Here is a 23,893-nt window from a genome sequence, read left to right on the forward strand (position 1 = left end):
AACACGAGAACCTGTGTTTCTACCAAAAAGTTCTATTTTGGTTTCATCTGACCATAACACATTCTCCGAGTACTCTTCTGGATCATCCAAATGCTCTCTAGCGAACCGCAGACGGGCCTGGATGTGTACTGGGTTCAGCAGGGGGACACGTCTGGCACTGCAGGATTTGAGTCCCTGGCGGCGCATTGTGTTACTGATAGTAGCCTTTGTTACTGTGGTCCCAGCTCTCTGTAGGTCATTCACTAGGTCCCCCGTGTGGTTCTGGGATTTTTGCTCACCGTTCTTATCATTTTGACGCCACGCGGTGTGATCTTGCATGCAGCCCCAGATCGAGGGAGATTATCAGTGGTCTTGTATGTCTTCCATTTTCTAATATTTGCTCCCACAGTTGATTTCTTTACACCAAGTGTTTTACCTATTGCAGATTCAGTCTTACCAGCCTGGTGCAGGTCTACAATTTTGTCTCTGATGTCCTTCGACAGCTCGTTGGTCTTGGCGATAGTGGAGTTTGGAGTGTGACTGACTGAGGTTGTGGACAGGTGTCTTTTATACCGATAATGAGTTAAAACAGGTGTCATTAATACAGGTAATGAGTGGAGCCTCGTTAGAATAAAGTTGGACCTCTTTGACAGCCAGAAAACTTGCTTGTTTGTGATGACCAAATACTTATTTTCCACTCTAATTTGGAAATCTTTAAAAATCAATGTGATTTTCTGTTTTTTTTTTTTTTTTTTCACATTCTGTCTCTCATGGTTGAGGTTTACCCATGTTGACAATTACAGGCCTCTCTAATCTTTTCAAGTAGGAGAACTTGCACATTTGGTGGTTGACTAAATACTTATTTGCCCCACTGTGCATTCAACATACTGTACATAAGTACTGTATTTGTTTATTATAACAATAAATCAACAAGATGGCATTAACATTCTGTTAAGGCGATCCATGGATAGACTTGTAGTTCTTAAAAGGTAAATGTTAGTACAAGTTATAGAAATTTTATATTAAAACCCCTCTTAATGTTTTCGTTTTAATAAAATTTGTAAAATTTTCAATCAAAAAATACTAGTAACTAGTAAAAACTAGTAGCTCGCCATTGTTGATGTCAATAATTACACAATGCTCATGGTGCTTAAACCCATAAAATCAGTCGCACCCAAGCGCCAGCAGAGGGTGACAAAACAAACACAAGTAACAAGTGGACATGACACATTGCTGTCATTTTAATCTGATTGAGCAGGGCATGTGCGTTAATTGCGTCAAATATTTTAACGTGATTAATTAAAAAAAAAAAAAAAAATTACCGCCCGTTAATGCGATAATTTTGACAGCCCTAGTATAAAGAAAAAAATATTTTGTCCAAAATGTAATTGGACATCATACTTACATGTTTAGATGTGACTAATCAACATTAAAACAATGTTTGAAATATTCTGTACTAATCTGTTGTAGTGGGCTACAATAAGGATGGAGAGAGGAGCCAAAGAAAAGAATCACCCCTTGTATAAACCCTACTCAAACGGTATGTTAAAATATTTTTGGTAATCATTCTGTGTTCATTCTCCATGTCAGTATTTCTGATATCTCCATCTTCTTGACGGCTCTAGCTATCATTGCGAAACATCCTACTTCCTTGGAAGAAGAGATCAAGGAGATTCGGCGCAGTGGCAGCAACAAAGACCTGGACTCTGCACCCGAGTTTGAGATGTCGGACATCTTCTATTTTGCTCGAAGAGGAGTGGAGAGCATCATGGATGATGAGGTCACCAAGCGGTTCTCTGCAGAAGAGTTGGAGTCTTGGAATCTGCTGACACGGAGCAATTACAACTTCCACTATATCAGCCTGAGGCTGACTGTGCTATGGGGATTGGGCCTTCTCATTCGCTATGGCATCCTTTTACCTCTCAGGTATTACTCTACAAATAACAATATTTATTCAATTATTGTTTTGTGATGCATGCTTTTATTTTGGCACAGGAAACATAGAGCAGTTAGTACTTCCACACGCGAGTAAGAGCGCATGTACGCACGACGAAGAACATATTTGCACACAAAAAGAAGAGCGCACGTGCACACACACACGAAGAAAGCCCGCAACTGAATTAGAGAGGGGAAAGAAAGCTTGCACGCACAATAGTTGCTTGTGAGGCATCCACAGAGGCAACACCTGTGTATAACACCTTTTGTACTATTTATTGTGCATTTTCGATTGTGGTCGAATACTTCGGGCGGGTGTGTGATTGTTTTTAATAATGTGTGGGCGCCAACTAATACATACTAATCGTTTGTGTAGATTGTTATTGCTGTATCAGCAGCTAGTTATAAATGCAAATTTGAATTGCTATTATTGAAGATGAAAAATGAGATTTAATTTCGTTTTTATTTTACTTTCATTCTGCAAGTGTTAATATTATGAGCAGCTGAATAAAGTCAGCCAGCCAAGCGGACGTCTGACATTGTCATTTTCGATCTTGGCTCGCTGTTTTTACCTAGGACTTAGCTCCAAAATCTTGGCGAGGATGGTACAGTGACGTATAATATGTTTTTTGATAGTTATTTTGATATTTGTGGAGTATTGAAAGGATTAATTCCGTCTGACGCGTCGCCAGCGTAGGAACGGAACTCGTTCGTAACCTGGGGACTACCTGTACTGAAAACTTGCCAACAAGACAACATGTCAATGCAAATCTGAATCTTAATCGTCACACTTCCACAGGGTTTTAGCCACGTTTCCATATTTGAATTGCACACTTAAGACTGATTTGTGCTTCCGCGTAGCGCTTACAGCGGACCTATGCTGTTAACGCAGACCCGATTTACGACCCTAAATCGTAGCCTGATTTGCACCGCCAAAAAAATACTGACTACGCGTCACATCAATGCCGAAGGACTGTGATTGGTCCGCTCAGAACGTTGATTCCTGTTCAGCACAACAACACCAACCATTTTCAAACATTGAAAAATGTCTTCTGCATGGCCTACGCTTTAACATTTGTGCTAACAACATTTGTTGTTCAATATTAGCTGCAGCTGCAAGTACATACGTTCCATCTCTGTTGCCATTGCTGTCAATGACTGGAAGAAAACTAAAGGAAATCAACAATAGTCCCCCAAAAACGTACAAAGACAAAGCCACATCCCTCGAGTGGCATGACGGTGAATTACAGAGAAATGCGTTCCCTCAACACAGAACTTCCAATGCGCAATGACGGCGTTGGTGGAACGAAGAAGCACAAATCAGACTTTAGACTAGTGTTGACGCTCTGCAGATTCTAATAGGGTCCAGTACGGTACTTTGGTGTCTTTGACCAATACAATACTGTACTAGCGGTATACTGAGCATTAATTTACTTGACCTCAGTTACTGGCCTTGGGTAAATCTTGTGAAGTCAGATGGTTAATGCAAATCATCTAACATTTATCACAACCTCTTTAGTCTTTACCCCTTCATTACTAATTCTAGATGGGACAATATTTGACATGTGAAGCTTTCTTTTGGACAGCACCTTGAAGTAACCGAAATTGGATCTTTTTGCCTGTAACTGACTGCCGTGAGGCTCTTTAATGACAGTCTGAACTAGGCATGTGCCAGTATGAGATTCTGACGGCATGATAACCTTAAGCCAAATTATCACGGTTTCACGGTATCATGGTATTGCAATTACAGCTCTAAAATGAGTTACTTTGAGATATCTATGTTAAAAAAAATAAAAACAAAAAACTTTTTTTCCATTTAACATGATCTTTATTTTTCAAAAAACTAGCAAATTGGAACATAAGTATAATGTTAAAATAAAAACAAAAAACAAAACAATATATTCTAAATAAAATTAATATAAATGTAGTCCTTTAGGTGAGCCTCAACCCAGAGCCACAGCTCAACATTGTTACTATCAGAACAAAAATATATGAATTATTTTTCATAAAAAGAACGTGTGTATGACTCGTATCATGTTTCCATTATACGCACACGCTCTTTCTCAATGCTGACAGTTGCCAGAGAAAAAAAAAACACGTTTTACCACCACTATATACACTAAACACGCTGGAGTTAAATCTCGTAGCTGGTGAGGAAACGTTCATGACAGTGTTTACTTACATTTATTTTTCTATGAATGCAAAATAATATTGGCGGTATGTGTCAGATAGCACTCCTCCTCCAAGACGCGTCCGTCTGTAACTTTTCTGTTGCGGAAATATTCCCTTACCAGCGATTTCGATGGGGGGCGGGGAAGTTCAGGAGTTTCACCTCTTCCAGTCATCGTGTAGCACAGCTGACTCACTGACACTGAGCAACAACCGGTGGGGGAGGGTTGAGCCTTGCAGCTGCAAACGAGGGTTTTCTCCATGCATTTATGGGACGTAAATAATATCTACCGTAATTTTCGCACTATAAGACGCACCTGACTATAAGCCGCAACCCACCATATTTGACACCAAAATTATATTTGTTCATACATAGGCCGCACTGGACTATAAGCCGTGGCTATCCTTATTGTATTATGGGATATTTACACGAAAAGATATCAACCGGTAACGTTTGATTTGACAGCGGCATCATAGGACTGTCATAAGACTAAATGAACCACCATGAAGCCTTGAACCAATTGGCTGAAAAGCTTCATTGCTTCATTTGGCTATCACTGCTCCCAAGGGGGAGACAGTCAACCTCTGCTGCCACCTGCTGTCAACACTGTTGCCTTCCAACATGCCTCCTAGCATGCATTGCAGCGCTACAGATGTAAATAACAATAAAAATTCATGTTGTGTGTTAATTATTTATTAATTCTGTTCCAGTTGTTTCATTAATTGCTAGTTATGGTATTTGCCAACACTTTATTTTACAGAGACAAGACAAGATAATCAGAATTATGACATGACACTGTCATGGCATTAATAAATGCTTATAACGCATGTCATTTAATGTCATCTGGCAAATTATCCTAACCCTTTTGAATGATGAAGATCCGAGCTGGACATAAATGGAGTTAAGTGACATAATTTGCTGGATGACGCCTAATGACATCTGTCATAAGCATTCAGTAATGCCCATGGTAGTGTCATGTCATAGTTACGACGTTCTTATGACGCCACTGTCAAATGAAGTGCTACCCATTAACCCAAATAAATCAACAAATAAGCCGCACTGAACTATAAGCCGCATGATTCAAAATGAAGGAAAAAAGTAGCGGCTTGTAGTCCGAAAATTACGGTAATAACTTAGGGACAGTATGACGGAATATTTTATTGCAGTTTTGAAACCTTGACATTTTCATACCACGCTATACCTTGAAACCGATAATCTGCACATGACTAATCTGAACCGTCCAAATCGCATGGAATCAGATATTTTCAAATGGAATCCACATGTCATTATGTACATATAATGAAACACACCACAGAAACGGATCGGATATGACCAAAAATTGGGATTTGTGCATTAAAACCTGGGGTCATAGCCTTTCGATCGGACTATTAATAAGATATGCTATCCAGCAGAGCAGAGGCTTTTAATAAGAGAAAAGTTTTATGAAGGAATGATTTGGAATTTGCCATTAGTTCTTGGTAGAAGACAGATGTTTTGCTACAGTGGTGGCAGCAAGCATTATTGGGTGATGAAGTGTATCTAATTTGTCCAGTGAGTGAACTTCATTTTTTGAGATTTCTGCCCTAATAGTTTTTCCTTGTCAACAGAGAAAATAAGTGATCAGTGTGTAGTAGCATACAACCATTTTTAAAGGCGTATGAATCACGTGACATTATAATTGGGCATAAAATGTTGGACGTTGAGCTTTCATGTGAGAGACACTTAATGTGTCACCGTGAGTGACTCACTGCTTAGGCCAGCTGGCACACATCCATTTGCCAGTGGGGAGGCAAAATAAGCCACTTGGACACACATCGTACTCTCCAGTAGGTAATTTCTTTCTCATAAAGTCAAGCTTGTTATCACTTATGTAGATCTTTCTTGATGCCAATTATTCGGCACAATCTCTGAAACTGAAATTGGCTCTTTCAGGGTTGTTATGTCTGTTGGCGAGCTCCATCACAGCGTAATATGTCCTCTGAAAGGTCTATTTGTTGGCAGTGACAGTAAAAGATTTGTTTGATGTAGCGAAATCATCTTTTTAATTGGATACAGCAGGCATTCCATGTCTTGTTTTTAGAGAAATAATGTTACTCCTTCAAGTATGATACGATATGATTTGCGATACAAAGCTCACGATAACAATTATCTTATGATATGGCGATACGACGATTATCGATACATTGGTCAGGAAATCGTTGTAGGATATTTTACAAACAGCTAATAAACAGGAAAAACTAACTATTTTTATTTTTATTTTATTTTTTTAGCTGAAACGAATACTCGAGCAACTCGAGTTTAAAAACTGATCGGAGTAATTTTATTCACCGCGAGTAATAGTTTAATTTTGACAGCTTTAAGCATCACGTTTTGACCAGACTACTTTTAATGCGTAACAACGCAGTGATGTCACGTGCGTAGAGGAAGGAGCAATTAAAAAAAAAAAAAAAACTTACTGCAGCCGACAGCCGCTACAAACGACGCCGATGTCGCTAAAAACTAGCCTGAATGATGCTACGGTGGTAGCAGGTAGTGTCTGATGCGTCTCATATAGATCACATGTATGTTGAACTAGATGCGAAATGACAGAGTCAGCAGCGTTCGTAAACAGCCGCTATCTTAAAGCAGTAGACTTCTAAGTGCTAATAAATAAGATTAACATTACTGTCACTCGCTCACGTAACGTTAGCCCAGCGGAGGGTTAGGTTTCTATTAATTATGACCACTGTCGATGCGTGGCTAACGTGTCGTACATACAGGATTTATTTAATCTGTGAAAACATAGCGTTGTAGAGTGATGAGGGTGTAAAATAAGAACTTAACAATGCTAACTGTCAATTTTAGCTCAGTAGTCATTGCTGGATAAAACACCAAGTAGCACTGGTCCCTAATGTGCTGCAATACAGCAGGTATCATACATTTATTTTGAACACTGCAAAAACTCAAAATCCTATCAGGACTTACAGTTTAGACTAACTTAAAACTTAACTAAAAGAGCTTGACACAAATAAAAATTCAATTGAAACCCGTGGGAAAAGCACCTAACTTTGAAGTGATGTGTGTTATCAAGCGTAATGGCATTTTTAGGTAAGAAATATATATATATATATATATATATATATATATATATATATACATATTATAAGATCTAAAAGTTTTTTGAGTGAAAGCAGTGAATTAGTCTTATTTTTTATTCTAGTTACATCTGAGATGCAATTGTTGGTTGTTTTCAACAATGTACATTGAAAATAAAGACATTGATTGACTCAAAATGGTTCAATATTAGATTAAATGTCTTGTTTTCTCATGTACATATATAATTGCTCTTCACCTAAAAATATATGCGTTTATCCAATTACTCGATTAATCGATAGAATTTTCAGTCGATTTAATCGATTACTAAAATATTCGATAGCTGCAGCCCTAGTTTTTTTTATCCTTCTGCTGTAAAGTTTATCACTAGTAGACGTTATTCATTCGCTGCTATCCCTCCCAATCCAAACAGATTGGATATCTATGGCGGTCCATGCCAAGCAATGAGTTTAATTCGGGGGCATTTCAGGTCATTTGCTGTTGATTTTCAGTCACTTCCTGTCGAATTTGGGGCATTTCAGGGGGACTTCCTGTTGATTTCGGGGCATTCATGGGTCACTTCCTGGTGATCTTGGGTTACAGAACTGGAATGGCGTACCGCAAGCAACACGTCACTTCCGCTCATTAATATTCATGACGTTAGCTACTGTTGCTAAGGGAAGACACGGCACCGTTTGTCCCCAATAGGAAATGAATGGAAATCGTGTACAAAGGAGATGTTTACAAAGCTAAACCTACTAATTCTCTCCGAGAATAATGTCCCTGGTGCCAATTTCACTTGCAAAGATGTGGAAGTACATAAAAATGTTCAGTTAAAGAGATCGCTTGGACTGAAAAAGACGAAAAAAACGGGCCGACCTTAGCATAGCCTTAGCTTTTTTATCGACATCTTTTTCTTACGCAACTGTCAATGACATTCTCCTGCTTCAACAAGCTATCCTTTACCACCAGCCCCGTCTTTCCTATATATTATATCCTCTAGTTGTCCCACACGTCTGACCGTTCTTGGGGGTAATTTATATTTTGTGTAGCAATCGCAAATGGTACTCAGTGACAGCCAACGAACACTTTTAATTTTTTCATTGATAACAAATCTTAATTTTATAATTTATTTACACTTCTCCCTTACTAAAGTTTTTTTTTTTTTTTTTTTTTTTTTTTTTTTTTTTTACTACAGAAACGGTAACAGTGGCAGTCAGATACCATTGTAATTCTTTTCAGGTCATTCATTGTCAGACAGAAGCAGTACGGCACAACGTCACGCTAAAAAATAAGTTAAAAATATAAAAATGGCTTACCTCTTTGTCCTCTGAAAGACCATGCCAACCCAACAAAATGTTTACTGCATATGAAATGTGAATGGATTCACCGAGCTGGTGTTAAAGTCCACGCAAGTTGATTAAGTCTTCACATTTTTTCCTCCCAAGTTTTTGGTTTCGGGAAACATATGAAGAAAACATCCTTCATATGTCGTAATGTCTAGAGTCGTTTCTACAAGTTCCAGTCTAGAGTCGTTTCTACAAGTTCCAAGAAAGCAATGTGTGATCGGCATGTTCATTTTTGAAAGATTACCGGAGAAAAGTAGCACAAATAACATTGTTTCTATGCGAGGGCGGGTCTATAATGTCCCACTTCGGCTTTACTTCCACTTTACGATGCGACGTCGCGGTCTAAAAATAGCATGCATGCGGTACGCCTTTGACCTGGAAATCTACCCAAATGAATAGGCAGTGACTCAAACTCAACAGGAAGTGACCTGTAAATACCCTAAAATGAACAAAAATGACCTGTAAATGCCCCAAAAATCAGAAAGACTGGCAGCAAATGCTCTGGTTTCGATGAATGAACGTTCATCCGCCCCTCCCAGTCTAAATGAATTGACAGACACACTATTATGGTGGAAGATTTTGGTAGCCACTTGTTGGTTCCTTTTTTTTTTCTTTTTCAAAACATTGACACCTTTTTAAAACGATATATTGATTCTTGCCATGAGTATATCCATCACCTTTTGAGATGCATTGCAAAGTATCACTTTATATCACCATTTTGATATTTTGTCAAACCCCTGCTTTCAAGTGTCATCAATAACATGCATCTTGTTTGTTTCAGGGTAACCTTGGCCTTTACTGGTGTTGGCCTCCTAGTATTTCTAACTTCTCTTATAGGCTTCCTACCCAATGGAAGGTAGGCACGTGTGTTTAAAAGTGACCAAACAAACCATATCATTGTTTGTACTGCTTTGTAGAAACAGGACTCATGTGACCATTTCTGTTGTGTGTGCAGGATGAAAAGCATCCTAAGTGAAAAGGCCCACCTAATGTGCAACAGAATATGTGTCAGAGCTCTGACTGCGATCATAACCTACCATGACAGGTAAGAAGAAATGCTGTGAGTCAAATAACCTTGACACGATTTGGAGTATAAGCATTAAGCAAAGATTCATGAGGGTCTCTAGATGTGTATGCTTGCACAAGTGCAGGTATTGGTGTAAATGCACACACCACTCATCACCTTAAAAAATGCTGCCTCATTATGCTGTTTATTTTGTTAAGTGTACCAGTCCCTTCTGTAGCAAAGGAATTATTCAAAATAATTTTTCTGGCCTTGTATTTCATATTTAAGCTGGTGTTCTCAGGCTTCAGACGTTCCCTCATTTCCCTCCAAGTGTAACGATGCTAATTACTGACAAGCAGTTCCCTTTGATCTCAGTCTGAACAGAGAACGTTTCGAAATGTTAAGGTCTTGTCCCTGTGTTCTTTTACATATTTAAGTCTGGCATTTTAAAATTTATCTTGGAATGATTGCTTCTTTGTGGCGGAGTGGCCTTTCAGCTCATTTGAGGTACTTTTTTCACTATCACGCACTTCACGCGTGATTCAAGATTTTTTTATTTTTGTTCTTGGTTTGATCTGCACATTTTGGACAAAGCACTTTCATCTCGAGAACAAAGAACTTTTTCTTTTTATTGAGTGTTGTAATTGCTGGATATTCTCATGGTTTTATACTTGCCTGTAATTGTTTGAATAGATTAACGTGGCACCTTCAGGCACAATTTTCAACTCTCTTCTTAGCATCAAGGCTTGTTTTCTTTGACTTGTTGTGTTGGCAGTGTGTTTTGGGTGTGCCTTCAAATAAATCCGCAGGTGTGTCCTTAATTAACTCAATGTCAATAAATCGGACGCTTCCCAAAAAATTACATACTTTAATTTTCGCACTATAAGCGACTATAAGCCGCCACCCACCAAATTTGACACAAAAAACTGCATTTGTTCATAGATAAGCCGCACTAGACTATAAGCCGCAGCTGTCCTTACTGTATTATCGGATATTTACTCCCAAAAAAATATCAACCGGTAACTCTTTATCGTACAGCGGCATCATAAGACTGTCATAAGACCAAATGAAACACCACGAAGCTTTGAAACAATTGACTGCAAAGCTTCACTGCTTCAAGAAGCTTCATTTGGCTGTCACTGTTCTCTTGGAGGAGATGGTCAACCTCTGTTGCCACCTGCATTCAACATTGTTGTCATCGAACATGCCTCCTAGTATGCATTGCAGCACTACAGATGTAAATAACAATCAAAATTAATGTTCTGTGCTAAATATTTCTTCCATTACTGTTCTAGTTGTTTCATTAATTGCTAGTTATGGAATTTTGTAACACTTTTTTGACAGTGGTGCCATCAGACTCATAAGACCATCTTAATTATGAAATTACATTATCATGGGCATTAATGAATGCATAAAAACAAATGTCATTTTGTGTCTTCCGGCAAATTATCTCCCTTTTGAATGGATGTAAAAGATCCGAGCTCGACATAAATGGAGTTCGTGACATAATTTGCCGGATTACACTTAATGACATATGTCATAAGCATTCATTAATGCCAATGATAGTGTAATTTCATAATTATGAAGGTCTTTTGGCGGTCTTATGGCAGTCTTATGACGTGCTATCAAATAAAGTGTTACGTATTAACCCAAATAAATCAACAAATAAGCCGCACTGGACTATAAACCGCAGGATTCAAAATGAGCGTAAAAGAGTAGCGGCTTATAGTCCGAAAATTACGGTAATCATTCGAGTTTTCTCAAAATTGTTAAATGGCATCGTAATCTTAATGTATATAAATTTGAAACTTCAAAGAAAACTGTCTTGTAAAAAACCTTTTATAGCAACAATCAAACAATGTTGGTATCCTTATTAACAATAACAACAATAAAACAGGAAATGTTTGTTTCATTTCACACAATAAGAAAAGTAGCAAAAGAAGTGTATGTACATAAAGAATTTCTGGTTTCAACTCTGTGCGTTCAACTTAAATAAATTTTCTACTGTACAACTCAAAAAATTACACGTGAGCTGGAGTAATTTTGGCATTTTAGGGCTTTCATGTAGCATTTTTTTTTTTTTTTTTACTGTGTTTATCTCAGGGTAGGGCGCTGTGAGGATTGTACGTGCTTGTCAAATTTGTCACTCGTTGCTTAGCAAATGAAAAGGGAGTGGCCCAGTGTCTTTGTTTGGACATAATGTAATCTGAGGTCAATATGGATTGGATTTCTCACTTTAACAATGTAAAGTAATGGCACATACACAGATGTATTTGCTTCCAGTGTAAACTGGCTTTCATGTCAATTACAAATTTATGGTTCAATAGAGCAATCTTTATTGAATATTCATCTTGCCTTGCAAATTGTAGAACATCTAAATGATCATTTATTAGTAGGGATGTTCCAATCACGTGATCGGACAGATCGCACCATTTTTTCAGAGGATTGGAATCGGGTGAAAAAGATCCGGTTTTTAAGAAATTATATTTATGTTTTCTGCTTCATGCTTGTACAGTGTCACAGCCTCTCACCCTCCCTCCTGCTAAGCAGTGCGGCAAACTGTCTAGATTTCATTTGGTACTAAAAGTAAACAATGATTGACAGGTTTGTAGCTTTGATCTTGCCAGAGAAGCTAGGTAGCTCTACCATCAAAGGCACAAATCTGCCAATCCTCGTTAAACTTGGATAAGTGTGCAAGTGAGAGGCTGTTCTCTACTGCGTGAGTGGACTCAATGAAGAATTTAATAAAGACAAGCATTTTTCTTTGTTATTGTTGTTTAAAACCCTTTATTGTCAAATGTATCACATTTGATGCACCTAAAATTTAATGATTTTGAGACTAATTCAGAATTTTGACATTTCTTTTGGGAAAAAAAAATAAAAAATTATGGATGCAAGTCAACACATGCATCTGCAGGTTCCATGAGAATAAAAAACAGGATTTAGCAAGGGTTATAGATATCAGAGCGCTTATTACACATATTCATTTTGACTTTTCTTTTTACAAATTTGAAAAAAAGGTCTCATTAGGACCTTATTTTTTAAATTTTGGGATTTTCTGATAATTGCTTCATGTTGCAGGTATTTAAGGGTTAAAAAATAATTAACATTATGAAGACAGCACAGTGGGACAGTAACATGTTTAGAACTTTTGTTGAAGGGAAAAAAAAAAAAAAAAAAAAAACATTTTCCTGGTATCAGATCAGGACTGGATCGGCAGATTCTCAAAATCAGGCGACTCGGACTCTGGTGCAAAAATATGTGATCGCGACGTCCCTATTTATTGGGACTCATGTTGACATGCTTGTTTTGACATTTCCCAAGCGGAAGCAGTTTATTATTTATTTATTTTTTATATTATTATCAAGATGGCTGTTGGATATCATGAGAAATAAAGCAAAAAAATAAAAAGGAACAAATTGTTTTGAATAACGTTATTCTCTTTAGGTATTGTCGGTTATATAATGTTGCTACTGGGCTTGCCTGTGCTTTTGTAGTTACTGTTTACAACAGTTTTTTATTGCACTCATTAGTGATGTCTTTACAAGACAGTCGTATGCTTATCATGGGAATTATCAGTAGAGAATTAGAGAAAAGATGGCACACACAAGGAAGAATGACTTTATCCTTGCTATCTTAACAGCTGTATCTATCAATAGGTGCTCAAGCTATAATTACCGGCAAGTGTGTTACATTTGGTCACGAATTCTGATTAGGAATTTTGACATGGAATGTATGGGAAAGCATCTAAGGACATGTATGTGTACTTATCTACAGTATATATCTATGTATGTACATGTAAAAGAGACGTACTTGTGACTTCTCACATTTCAGTTTATATTGCTAGTTTTAATTACTTTTTCTTTCATTTATATATATTTTTTTATCAATTCTTTGTGCTGACCCCCTATATTACTCTCCAATTTCATAAAGTTTACGTGATTTCTTTAAGAACAGTTTTGAAAAAAACACAAGTGGAATTTGCATGTGGACATTCCCATACCTATTCCTCATACCTAATCCACCATGGTTGACATGAGATTACATAATACCAGATGGTTTTTCTCTGAAGCGAGGAGACGGGTTGGTTAGCACTCAGTCAGTGAATGAGAGCGCTTGTTGTGAAAGGATACTCAGACATTTTACTTCTAAGATTTTAATTGGTTAAGACAAGAGATAAAATCCTCAACAATAATGTCCCTTCCCGCATTAACTTTTTTTTTTTTTTTTTTTTAAAAAGAGCATCAGATTTGGGTTAATATTGTAGGCAATGTGTTTTACAATTGAACGTTGTCATAAAGCATCCAATGCAAAATCGTGAAACAGTAAGGCAGGGTTTATGCGTGTCATTAAAAAGCATTAAAAGTCATGAAATGGATTTTGTCAGAATTCAGGCTGTAGACTTCACTATCAGTTGACAGGAAACTGAGCGCAGAGCCGCTCTGTAGGGGGGTCTATTCTTAAAAACTTAAAATTCAAATATTTTCAAAACCAAAGCTGCTAGCGACCTAAAACCAAAACGGGCACCTCCCCTAGGCATATACGAGTCTCCATGAGCAGCGGCATAAAAAAATTCAAAGTCCTTCCCTGATAAAATCCCGATTTAGTTTTTTTTTTTTTTTTATATATATGTAAACAAAACTTAAAATGACTATAAAATTGTCAAATTTTAAGCTAGATTCATTGAGATTCACAAAAATGACCAAATGCAGAAATATTCACCTATATTTTCAGGATCAATAGCAATATTTAACATAGGGTATACGTTTTTGCCCGAAATAGCGACATATATTTTTTATTTAGTGCAATTTTGACTTAAGTTTTCAACAGCTAATAAATCACTCAATTTTCACATCAGAAATGTAATACTAGAGGAAATCATGTAGAATCATCTTAATTTTACTCAACAAACGCTAATTTTGCATTTAAAAAAAAAAAAAGTACAATCACAACTTATTTACGTTGAATTCCGTTGTCATTAGTGTCTCAGCACGTCTTTCCTGCTATCTGGCCCTTGTCGTTTTTAGATTGATATGTTACATAAAATAGATTTTTTTTTTTTGTATGTACGCAGAAATGACTAAATTACTAGTTTCTTGGCCAAAAAAAACCAGGCAGTTTGCCGAATATTACCTGTTTATTTGAATGTAAAGTTAAGTGATTGTGTATGGATACAAAATCCATATTTGTGCCTTATTGGCACTTGCAAAAAACTGATGTTTGCAGTATTTTGATTCCAACAATAAATAAAGTGGTGCAATATTGGCACGTTTTCCCATAACTTCAGTTGAAGCTGTTCTCTTATTTTTCACATAGTGCTTATTGGAAAAAGTATCCAGTTGGGCATCACAGTACAATTAGCTATAATATGTTAAGTCCACGACCGCAAATATCGATATCGTATCTTTGGAGTTGGAAAATATCGGGATATCAGTTAATAAGTCATTATTGGACAACTCCACTAATAATTTGTGTGCGTAAACAATCTGCAGTTGGGCATGGGCATTAAATTAGTCTAAAGTGGCATTAAAAAGCATTAAATTAGATTTGCTGATACCTGTAGAAACCGTGGAAGGGTGTCATCTCAATTTAACCATAAATTTTAAATGCTCAGTGTAAATAATTGGGTCTGTATAGTTGACCTCAAATCTGATAGATTTGCATGAAACCATGGTATATTCTGATGTATGAATGGCAACACTTGGAGATGCTAGTTTAATATACTTTTTGCATTCAAGTTGAACAATGTATTTTTCTGTTATGTTTTCGGCATACACAGATGAAAATTACAAATGGAATCAAATTTTGGAATGGATTGGAGTGAATAAATTCTCCCAGCATAGTGATGGGGAGTCATTGTTTCCCAAGTAGAGTACTGTCTTGGATAATTTCTCACGGGACGGTGATCAGGAATTGTCATTTGCCAAGTAAATTAACGTCTTTTATAGAGATCTGGCAAAGTAGAAGACAGGAATCATAATGTGTTACTATCAGAAAATTCGCTAGTGGTGGTGTCTAACTTAGAAATTATGGAATGTAGTATTCGCACAGGAGGAAATAGAATAAAGCTTGTTGTATGAGTTATCAAGCCTGCTGTAACACATTCTACAGTATGTCGGGCTATGATATAAATAAAAATAGTTTTCTTGCTTTGTAATAATGCAACGCCTGGAATGAAGATTTATGTTGCGCGTTCAGAAAGTCAAATGATTTACTATGACTCTTTACAACAGCTTTTTTGTTTCTTTTAAACAAAACATTCTTGTGATTTAATTGTGCCCTCATGACTTTTAACCACGTGGTTGGAGTTGATCGTTCTTGATAAATCCTTTGAGGAAAGAACTAATGATCTGCTGCCTTTACTTTTGTAGTGAGAATAAACCCAAAAACGGAGGAATATGTGTCGCCAACCACACATCACCTATTGATGTCATAATTTTAGCCAGTGATGGCTGCTACGCAATGGTAATTATTGACTATTTTGGGTAAAGTTTCACCCTTAGTAGTTGTATTTTGGAATTTATCAAAGTCGTACACGTGGAGGCCTTTACATGTCTAATGTTGCGCATGTACGCTATTTATCAGGTGGGCCAAATTCATGGGGGATTGATGGGAATCATTCAGCGATCCATGGTGAGAGCCTGCCCACACATATGGTTTGAGCGCTCAGAGGTTAAAGACAGACATCTAGTGGCGAACAGGTAGAATTGCAACTTTCCCCCCACACATTTATTTACAGTTACTGCTTTGATATTCAAGCCAAATTCAATAATGCGTCGAAAATGATGGGTTTGTATTCTCCTTTCTGTAATTCAGGCTGAGTGACCATGCACAAGACAAATCTAAGCTTCCTATTCTCATATTCCCTGAAGGTGAGTTTATTTTTTCCCTCTCTTAAAAGTAGGCATGTGCCTGTTACTGGTTTCAAGGTTTACTGTGGTATGAAAATGCCACGGTTTCAAAACCACAACATTTTCCGTCATACTGTAGTACGGTATTAGCTATTTTTTATGTCCCAAAAATGCAGCGAGAAATGGCTTAGAGCGGCAACGCTCTCCCCCTCCGGTTTTTGCTCTGTCTGTGACACTACTGTTGCTGTCGAAACTACACCCGAGCTTTTTCAAAACCCCCTCAAAAAGGTCTAGTCTAGTATTTCTGCTACCGAAAAGAAACGGACGGCCGCGGCTTAGAGGAGGAAGGACAGCCGACGTGAAGGCAATACCTCCAACATGATTTCACATTCATGTGACCATCAGTCACTTTACACAAAATTTAAGGTAAGTAAACGCTGTCATGAATGTTTCCCACCAGCTACGAGAGTTCACTCCAGCATGTTTCAAGTGTCTAGTGAGGGTAAAACAAATACTATAATGTAAGCTCGATAGCAAGGCTGTTAACGTGGCTAGTTAGCATGCCTAGACGGCTAACTAGTTTCCTCACTATAAGAGTACCGTAATTTCCCGAATATAACGCACACTTTTTTTCCCCCCAAAATCAATTTGTAAAATCATGGTGCTCATTATAAACGGGTACAGGGATGGAGACAAAAAAAAAAAAAAATATATATATATATATATATGATGTGTTTTTTTTTTTTTTTTTAATTGACACAGCCATGTTGTGTTGAAGAAACGTATGCGGCGATCCGTTGCAGACCATTATGGTACGTGACGTCAACATTTTGTTTTGGTCACGGCGAGCTAGGGAAGGATTCAGAGGCGGAGTATCAAACAACGGAGCTAATCCGTGTTGCTTTATTGACATTTAGGCTGCAACAAAATACGGTAGCAATGTCTGTCTCACATGCAACCCGCGGCATATAACTATCTTTCCGGCTGTTCTCTCAACAAAATACCTCCCCCCAGGAACTATACAACGTGACAACATAACTTCCGCCGGTAAATTCTGTTATAACTCTCTACACCAGGGGTCCCCAACGACCGGGCCGCGGACCGGTACCGGTCCGTGGCGCATTTGGTACCGGGCCATGCAGAAATAATAAATAATTTATTAACGACTGCATTCTGGCCGATTGACTTTGGCCTGTGCCGCTTAACACACCAATATCCCTGTCTACTCTAGATATACAACTACAGGATTGGAGGTCGTCATAGAAATGCATTGATTGGGCTGTTAGCACTAAATCTCGTTTTGTATATCTATACGCGCTTGGACTCGATAACAACGCAAGACATAGGTCGTCACCAATCACATTTCTTCCCTGAAATAATTAGCCCCCACACTAGAATGACTGAATAACAAACGTCTTTGTACAGACTTTTTACGGGGAAAAGGGAACCTGACCAGCCAGAAGGTTTGCCTACAACCTCGAAGAAAACAAAATTTATGCTACTTCCCAATCACTAAAGACCCACAAACTGCGAAGGAGTGAATTCGTGACCCGTATGTGAATAAACCGAGTGATATTAGCATGTCTGTGCAACAGGAATATCACCTTGTAGAGATCGCAAATCACGGCGACCTTAAACGTACATTTGAGACAACAACTCTACCGAAGTTCTGGATTAAAGTCATTTTGGAATATCTTGACATCGCTACGAGCGCGCTGAAAACTGTGCTACAATTTCCAACATCGTGTACTTGTGATGCTAGCTTCTCTCACTCTCTCATCTCGGGACCATCTTGTCTCAATGAAACAAACTCAGGCCTCCCACTGATTCAGCGGGTGAGTTGTATTTTTCCCTGCACTTAACACGACGGGGCTAAAAACAAATGCTATTTTATATTTGCTGTATTTTTCTGGCGCACATTGCCGGTGTTCTGACAAAGTTGGCATGCGCGTAACGTTAAAAAGGACCGCGAATGCAGCGATTCCAAAGTGCACACTACAAACTGTCTTTAAAGAAAGGAATATTAACTTACATTTGCCATGTTAGGTGCACACAACAACTGCACGTAACCCTCTCACTTAACGACTTCGCCGTGTCGTTAAGCATTAATTTACGCCATTTCCGTGTTGCACATGTACTGGACTGTCTCAGAAAATTAGAATACACAATATTCTAATTTTTTGAGACAGTCCTGTGTATATATACAGGACTGTCTCAGGAAATTAGAATACACAATATTCTAATTTCCTGAGACAGTCAGGAAATATTCTAATTTCCTGAGACAGTCAGGAAATTAGAATATTGTGTATTCTAATTTCCTGAGACAGTCCTGTATATATACACAGGACTGTCTCAAAAAATTAGAATATTGTGTATTCTAATTTCCTGAGACAGTCCAGTATGTTTATGATGTAAACAGTTTTTTAGCACCATTGGATAACATTGAGAGTCCAACTGAATATAAAAGAGGGCTTTTTTCACCACCACAAAAGCTTTGGGAGCAAAATTTTGTAAGGGTGCAAAATTTGACAGAACACCAGTCCGGGTAAAAAAAGACCCAAATCACACTGGTCCGTGGTGCAAAAAAGGTTGGGGACCCCTGCTCTACACGGTAATGGTCGAATGATTTCGTCTGTGTTAAAGTTAAATTATGCTTTTTTTCACTCTTCATAAAGCACAGAATTTAGTTTCTTGTACTCATTTGAGTCAACGTTTATTGTAGCTCCGCAACTCGGGCCGTAACAAATGTAACACAACACAGACTTTCTGTGTCCGTCAACTATATCTGTCCCTCGGGAAACTCAGATCCAAATAACAATAGTTCCTATTGTTACATTCTAGTCAACAGCGATGCGCTCTTCTAATTTCCGACCTAAATCACCACTTTTATTTTACCGTATCAATCCATGGAAGAAACATTTATTCATCATGATGAAACGAGCAAGTTATACAGCAGCCTTTAAAAGAAAAGTCACATCTGTTTTGTTTTCTCCTGGATTCTTTGTAAGTTGAAGAAGTTGTCAGATCATATTATTCATATTATTCAGTAAAATGACATTTCTGTATCTGTACACGAGCTCTGTTTTCTTGTATGCTTCTATTTATTGGTGCTAAAATTAGGGTGCGCGTTATACACGGGTACAATAATTTCCCCTAGATTTTACAAGTAAATTTGGGGTGCGCCTTAAATTCCGGAAATTACGGTATTTTTGTACAGTCTTCCGCCATTGTAAACATCTCTTCAAAATAACATTTTCATAATACAGCCTGTGGTGTTTTTTCTCCCTGGCGACTTTCTGTGTGGAGAGAGGGTGTGTGTGTGTGTGGTAATGTGTAAATAATAATATGAGTCATACACACGCACTCTGTCTCAAACTGTCACTCTCTATTAATATTCAACTAATTAATATTAATAGTAGTAGTTGTATATTAAAGGGGAACATACTCACATTCCTGTGTCATAACTTGGACTTAGAGAGAAATATGTAGAAAATGAGCAAGTCTTAAATATCTGAGTTTTTCCCCATTGAACAGGATTTTTATTTTTCTAAACGTATTAGCAAATTGGAACATAAGTATAATATTAAGTTAAAACAAATTTTAAAAAATAACAAAAAATAACTGAAATATTCTAAATAAAATGAAAATAAATGCGGTCCTTTAGGTGAGCGTAAACCCACACCCACAGCTCAACGTTAACGGCTCGTATCATGTTTACATTATACACGCACTCTTTCCCAACACAGACAGTTGCCGGAGAGAAAAAACACCACGTTTTACCACCGCTAAACACGCTGGAGTTAACTCTCGTAGCTGGTAGGAAATGTTCATGACAATGTTTACTAACCTTTAATTTTGTATAAATGCAAAATCATATTTGGGGTATTGCCTCCTCAGCAGCCACCGTCCGCAAACATGTTTTACATGTTGCTTGGCCCTCCTCCTCTAAGCCGCGGCCGTCTTAACTTTTCTGTAGCCGAAGTATTCCCATACCAGCGATTTTGTTCGATAGTGGGGAAAAAGTTCAAGGGTTTCACCTTCTCCAGCCATTGTGCTCAGCTGACTCACTGACACTAAGCAACAAACGGTGGGGGAGGGTTGAGCCTTGCAGCTGCAAGCAAGGGATTTTTCCCTGCGTTTTTGGGACATAAAAAATAGCTAATACTGTAGGGACGGTTTCACGGTAAATGTTTGCATTTTTGAAACCGTGACATTTTCATACCACGGTATAGGTTGAAACCTGTAATGGGCACAGTCTAACCGTGATACCATGGTATTTTTGCTTAAGGTTATTATACCGCCAAAATATCATACCGGCACATGCCTACTTAAAAGACCCTGTAAGTCAACGTAGATTTGTAACTTAACTAGAGCTGAAACGAATACTTGAGCAACTCGAGTTTGAAAACTGATCCGAGTAATTTTATTCACCTCAAGGAATCGTTTAATTTTGCCAGCTCTAAGCATCACCTTTTGCCCGGACTACTTTTAATGCTTAACAAGATCTATAAGTTTTTTGAGTGAAAGCAGTGAATTTTTTTTTTTTTTTTGGTCACATCTTAGATGCAATTGTTGGCTGTTTTCAACAACGTACATCAAAAATAAAGACATTGATTGACTGAAAATGGTTCAATATTGGATTAAATGTCTTTTTTCTCATGTATATTTATAATTGCTCTTTACCTAAAAAAAGTTTTATCCAATTACTCGATTAATCGATAGAATTTTCAGTCGATTACTCGATTACTAAAATATTCGATAGCTGCAGCTCTAATCTTAACATTTTTTTCAGGTACATGCATTAACAACACATCAGTTATGATGTTTAAGAAAGGCAGCTTTGAAATCGGCGGCACAGTGTACCCTGTCGCCATCAAGGTAGGAGAAATTTCTATTTTTGAACTTCATTAAGTCATGTTCCTTAGACTAATTTCATCTATGCGTTGATAACTCCCGTGCAGTACGATCCCAGATTTGGAGATGCCTTCTGGAATAGCAGCAAGTTTGGAATGGTCAACTACCTCTTACGCATGATGAGCAGCTGGGCCATTGTCTGCAGTGTGTGGTACCTACCTCCCATGTCCAGGGAGGTATGACTCTGATTTGTAGTAATAAACCATTTACATATACGGTCCCTGACAAGTCTTGTCGCTTATCTATTTTGTAGAAACAATTGCTAATAACCTGACTTTTAATTATTCATTTGGTTTCAGAAATGGTTCATATGAAAGCTAAGACCCTCGCAAATGATGTTGAATTTAAAAAAAATATTATTTGTTTCACTGGAAAAAGATTTACCATTTAATGTAGACATAAAGGTCAAATTTTGGCAAGACAAAAGCTTTGTCACCTGCAGAAAGTAGTGTGAAAATTGAACAAAAAATGTACTTCAAATACAAAAATATGTTACATAACATAAGCGGAATAAGTAGTGGTGCTGTGAGATCCAAATGTATTATTTTGTAGGACTTCCATGGGCTTCGGCAAGGATTCATACAATTTATTGATGAAGTCATCAGGAACATCAAAGAAAGCAGTCTTGCATGCCTCCCAGAGTTCATCAACAATTAAATTTAATTCCTTTATTGTCATTGCAAGCAGAGCAAACAATGAAATTGGAAAGCTACTCCGTGGGACCATAAAACACAAGACTATAAAATAACACACAACTAAAACATCACTGAACAACATTCTTGGGTTTCGTCTTCCATGCTTCCTCTTTCATCCTACCCCAGACATGCTCAATGAAGTTCATGTCTTGTGACTGAACTGGCCAGTCCTGGAGGATCTTGATCTTCTTTGCCTTGAGGAACTTTGGGGTAGAGATTGAAGTATGCGATGGACCACCATCCTGCTGCAGAATTTGTCCCTTTTTATGGTTAGGAATGTAAGAGGCAGCTAAGATTTGTTGATATTTCAGACTATTTATGTTGCCTTCCACCCTGAAGATCTCTCGCACACCCCATACTGGATGTAACCCCAGACCATGATTTTGCCACCACCAAACTTCACTGTTTTCTGAGTGAATCTCGGATCCATGCGGGCTCCAGTAGGTCGCCTGCAATATTTGCGGCGACAGTGGTGTAATTCAATGGAAGATTCACCTGAAAAATCCACCTTTTTTGCACTTTTCCAGCGTCCATCCTTTTGACTGGCTGTGGGCCTTGGCAAATGCCAAAAATGTGTTTTTATTTTTATTTTTTTTTAGTTGTCTGCACCCTGAGAGATCTGCAGGGTGAAATATCAACAAATCTTAGCTGCCTCTTACATTCCTAACCATAAAAAGGGACAAATTCTGCAGCAGGATGGTGCTCCATCGCATACTTCATATCTCTACCATAAAGTTCCTCAAGGCAAAGAAGATCAATATCATCCAGGACTGGCCAGCCCAGTCACCAGACATAAACATCATTGAGCATGTCTGGGGTAGGATGAAAGAGGAAGCATGGAAGACAAAACCCAAAACCCTGGGAGGCATGCAAGACTGCTTTCTTTGATGCTCCTGATGACTTCAACAATAAATTGTATGAATCCTTGCCGAAGCCCATGGAAGTCCTACAAAATATTAAATTTGGATCTCACAGCACCACTACTTAATTCGCTTATATTATGTAACCTATTTTTGTATTTGAAGTACATTTTTTGTTCAATTTTCACACTACGTTCTGCAGGTGACAAAACTTTTGTCTTGCCAAAATTTGACCTTTATGTCTTCATTAAATGATAAATCTTTTTTCAGTGAAATAATATTTTTTTACGTTCAACATCATTTGTGAGGGTCTTAGCTTTCATATGAGCCATTTCTGAAACCAATTGAATAATTAAAAGTCAGGTTATTAGTAGGGCTGTCAAAATTATCGTGTTAACGGGCGGTAATTAATTTTTTAAAATTAATCACGTTAAAATATTTGACGCAATTAACGCACACGCCCCGCTCAGATTAAAATGACAGCAGTGTAATGTCCGCTTGTTACTTGTTACCTGTTTTTTGTTGTTTGGCGCCCTCTGCTGGTGCTTGGGTCCAAATGATTTTATGGGTTTGGGGAGTGAGCATGGTGCATGACATCAACAATGGCGAGCTACTAGTTTATTTTTTGATTTAAAATTTTACAAAATTTAATAAAACGAAAACACTAAGAGGGGTTTTAGTATAGAATTTCTATAACTTGCATTTATATTTTAAGAACTACAAGTTTTTCTATCCATGGATCGCTTTAAGAGAATGTTAATAATGTTAATGGCATCTTGTGGATTTATTGCTATAATAAACAAATGCAGTACTTATGTACCGTATGTTGAATGTATATATCCGTCTTGTGTCTTATCTTTTCATTCCAACAATAATTTACAGAAAAATATGGCATATTTTATAGATGGTTTGAATTGCGATTAATTACGATTAATTAATTTTTAAGCTGTAATTAACTTTATAAAAATTTTAATCGTTTGACAGCCCTAGTTATTAGCAATTGTTTCTACAAAATGGATAAGCGACAAGACTTTTGTCAGTGACTTTAATTTGTTGTCTTTG

The 23,893-nt window shown here is 37.6% G+C and overlaps 1 protein-coding gene across 1 annotated transcript in view; it reads left to right on the forward strand.

Moving 5' to 3' along the window:
- The window catches only part of gpat4 (glycerol-3-phosphate acyltransferase 4), a 28,938-nt gene that overhangs the window by 3,461 nt on the left and 1,584 nt on the right, over nt 1-23,893 (forward strand). Inside the window, exons 3-11 of the mRNA XM_057832228.1 lie at nt 1,450-1,519; nt 1,605-1,905; nt 9,287-9,361; nt 9,461-9,550; nt 15,883-15,976; nt 16,097-16,212; nt 16,328-16,383; nt 21,155-21,240; nt 21,324-21,452. Coding sequence (XP_057688211.1) covers nt 1,450-1,519; nt 1,605-1,905; nt 9,287-9,361; nt 9,461-9,550; nt 15,883-15,976; nt 16,097-16,212; nt 16,328-16,383; nt 21,155-21,240; nt 21,324-21,452 — 1,017 coding nt within the window. The remainder of the gene's footprint in view (nt 1-1,449; nt 1,520-1,604; nt 1,906-9,286; nt 9,362-9,460; nt 9,551-15,882; nt 15,977-16,096; nt 16,213-16,327; nt 16,384-21,154; nt 21,241-21,323; nt 21,453-23,893) is intronic.

This window comes from Corythoichthys intestinalis, chromosome 3, assembly GCF_030265065.1.
Source record: "Corythoichthys intestinalis isolate RoL2023-P3 chromosome 3, ASM3026506v1, whole genome shotgun sequence".
NCBI classification, from domain to species: Eukaryota; Metazoa; Chordata; class Actinopteri; order Syngnathiformes; family Syngnathidae; genus Corythoichthys; species Corythoichthys intestinalis.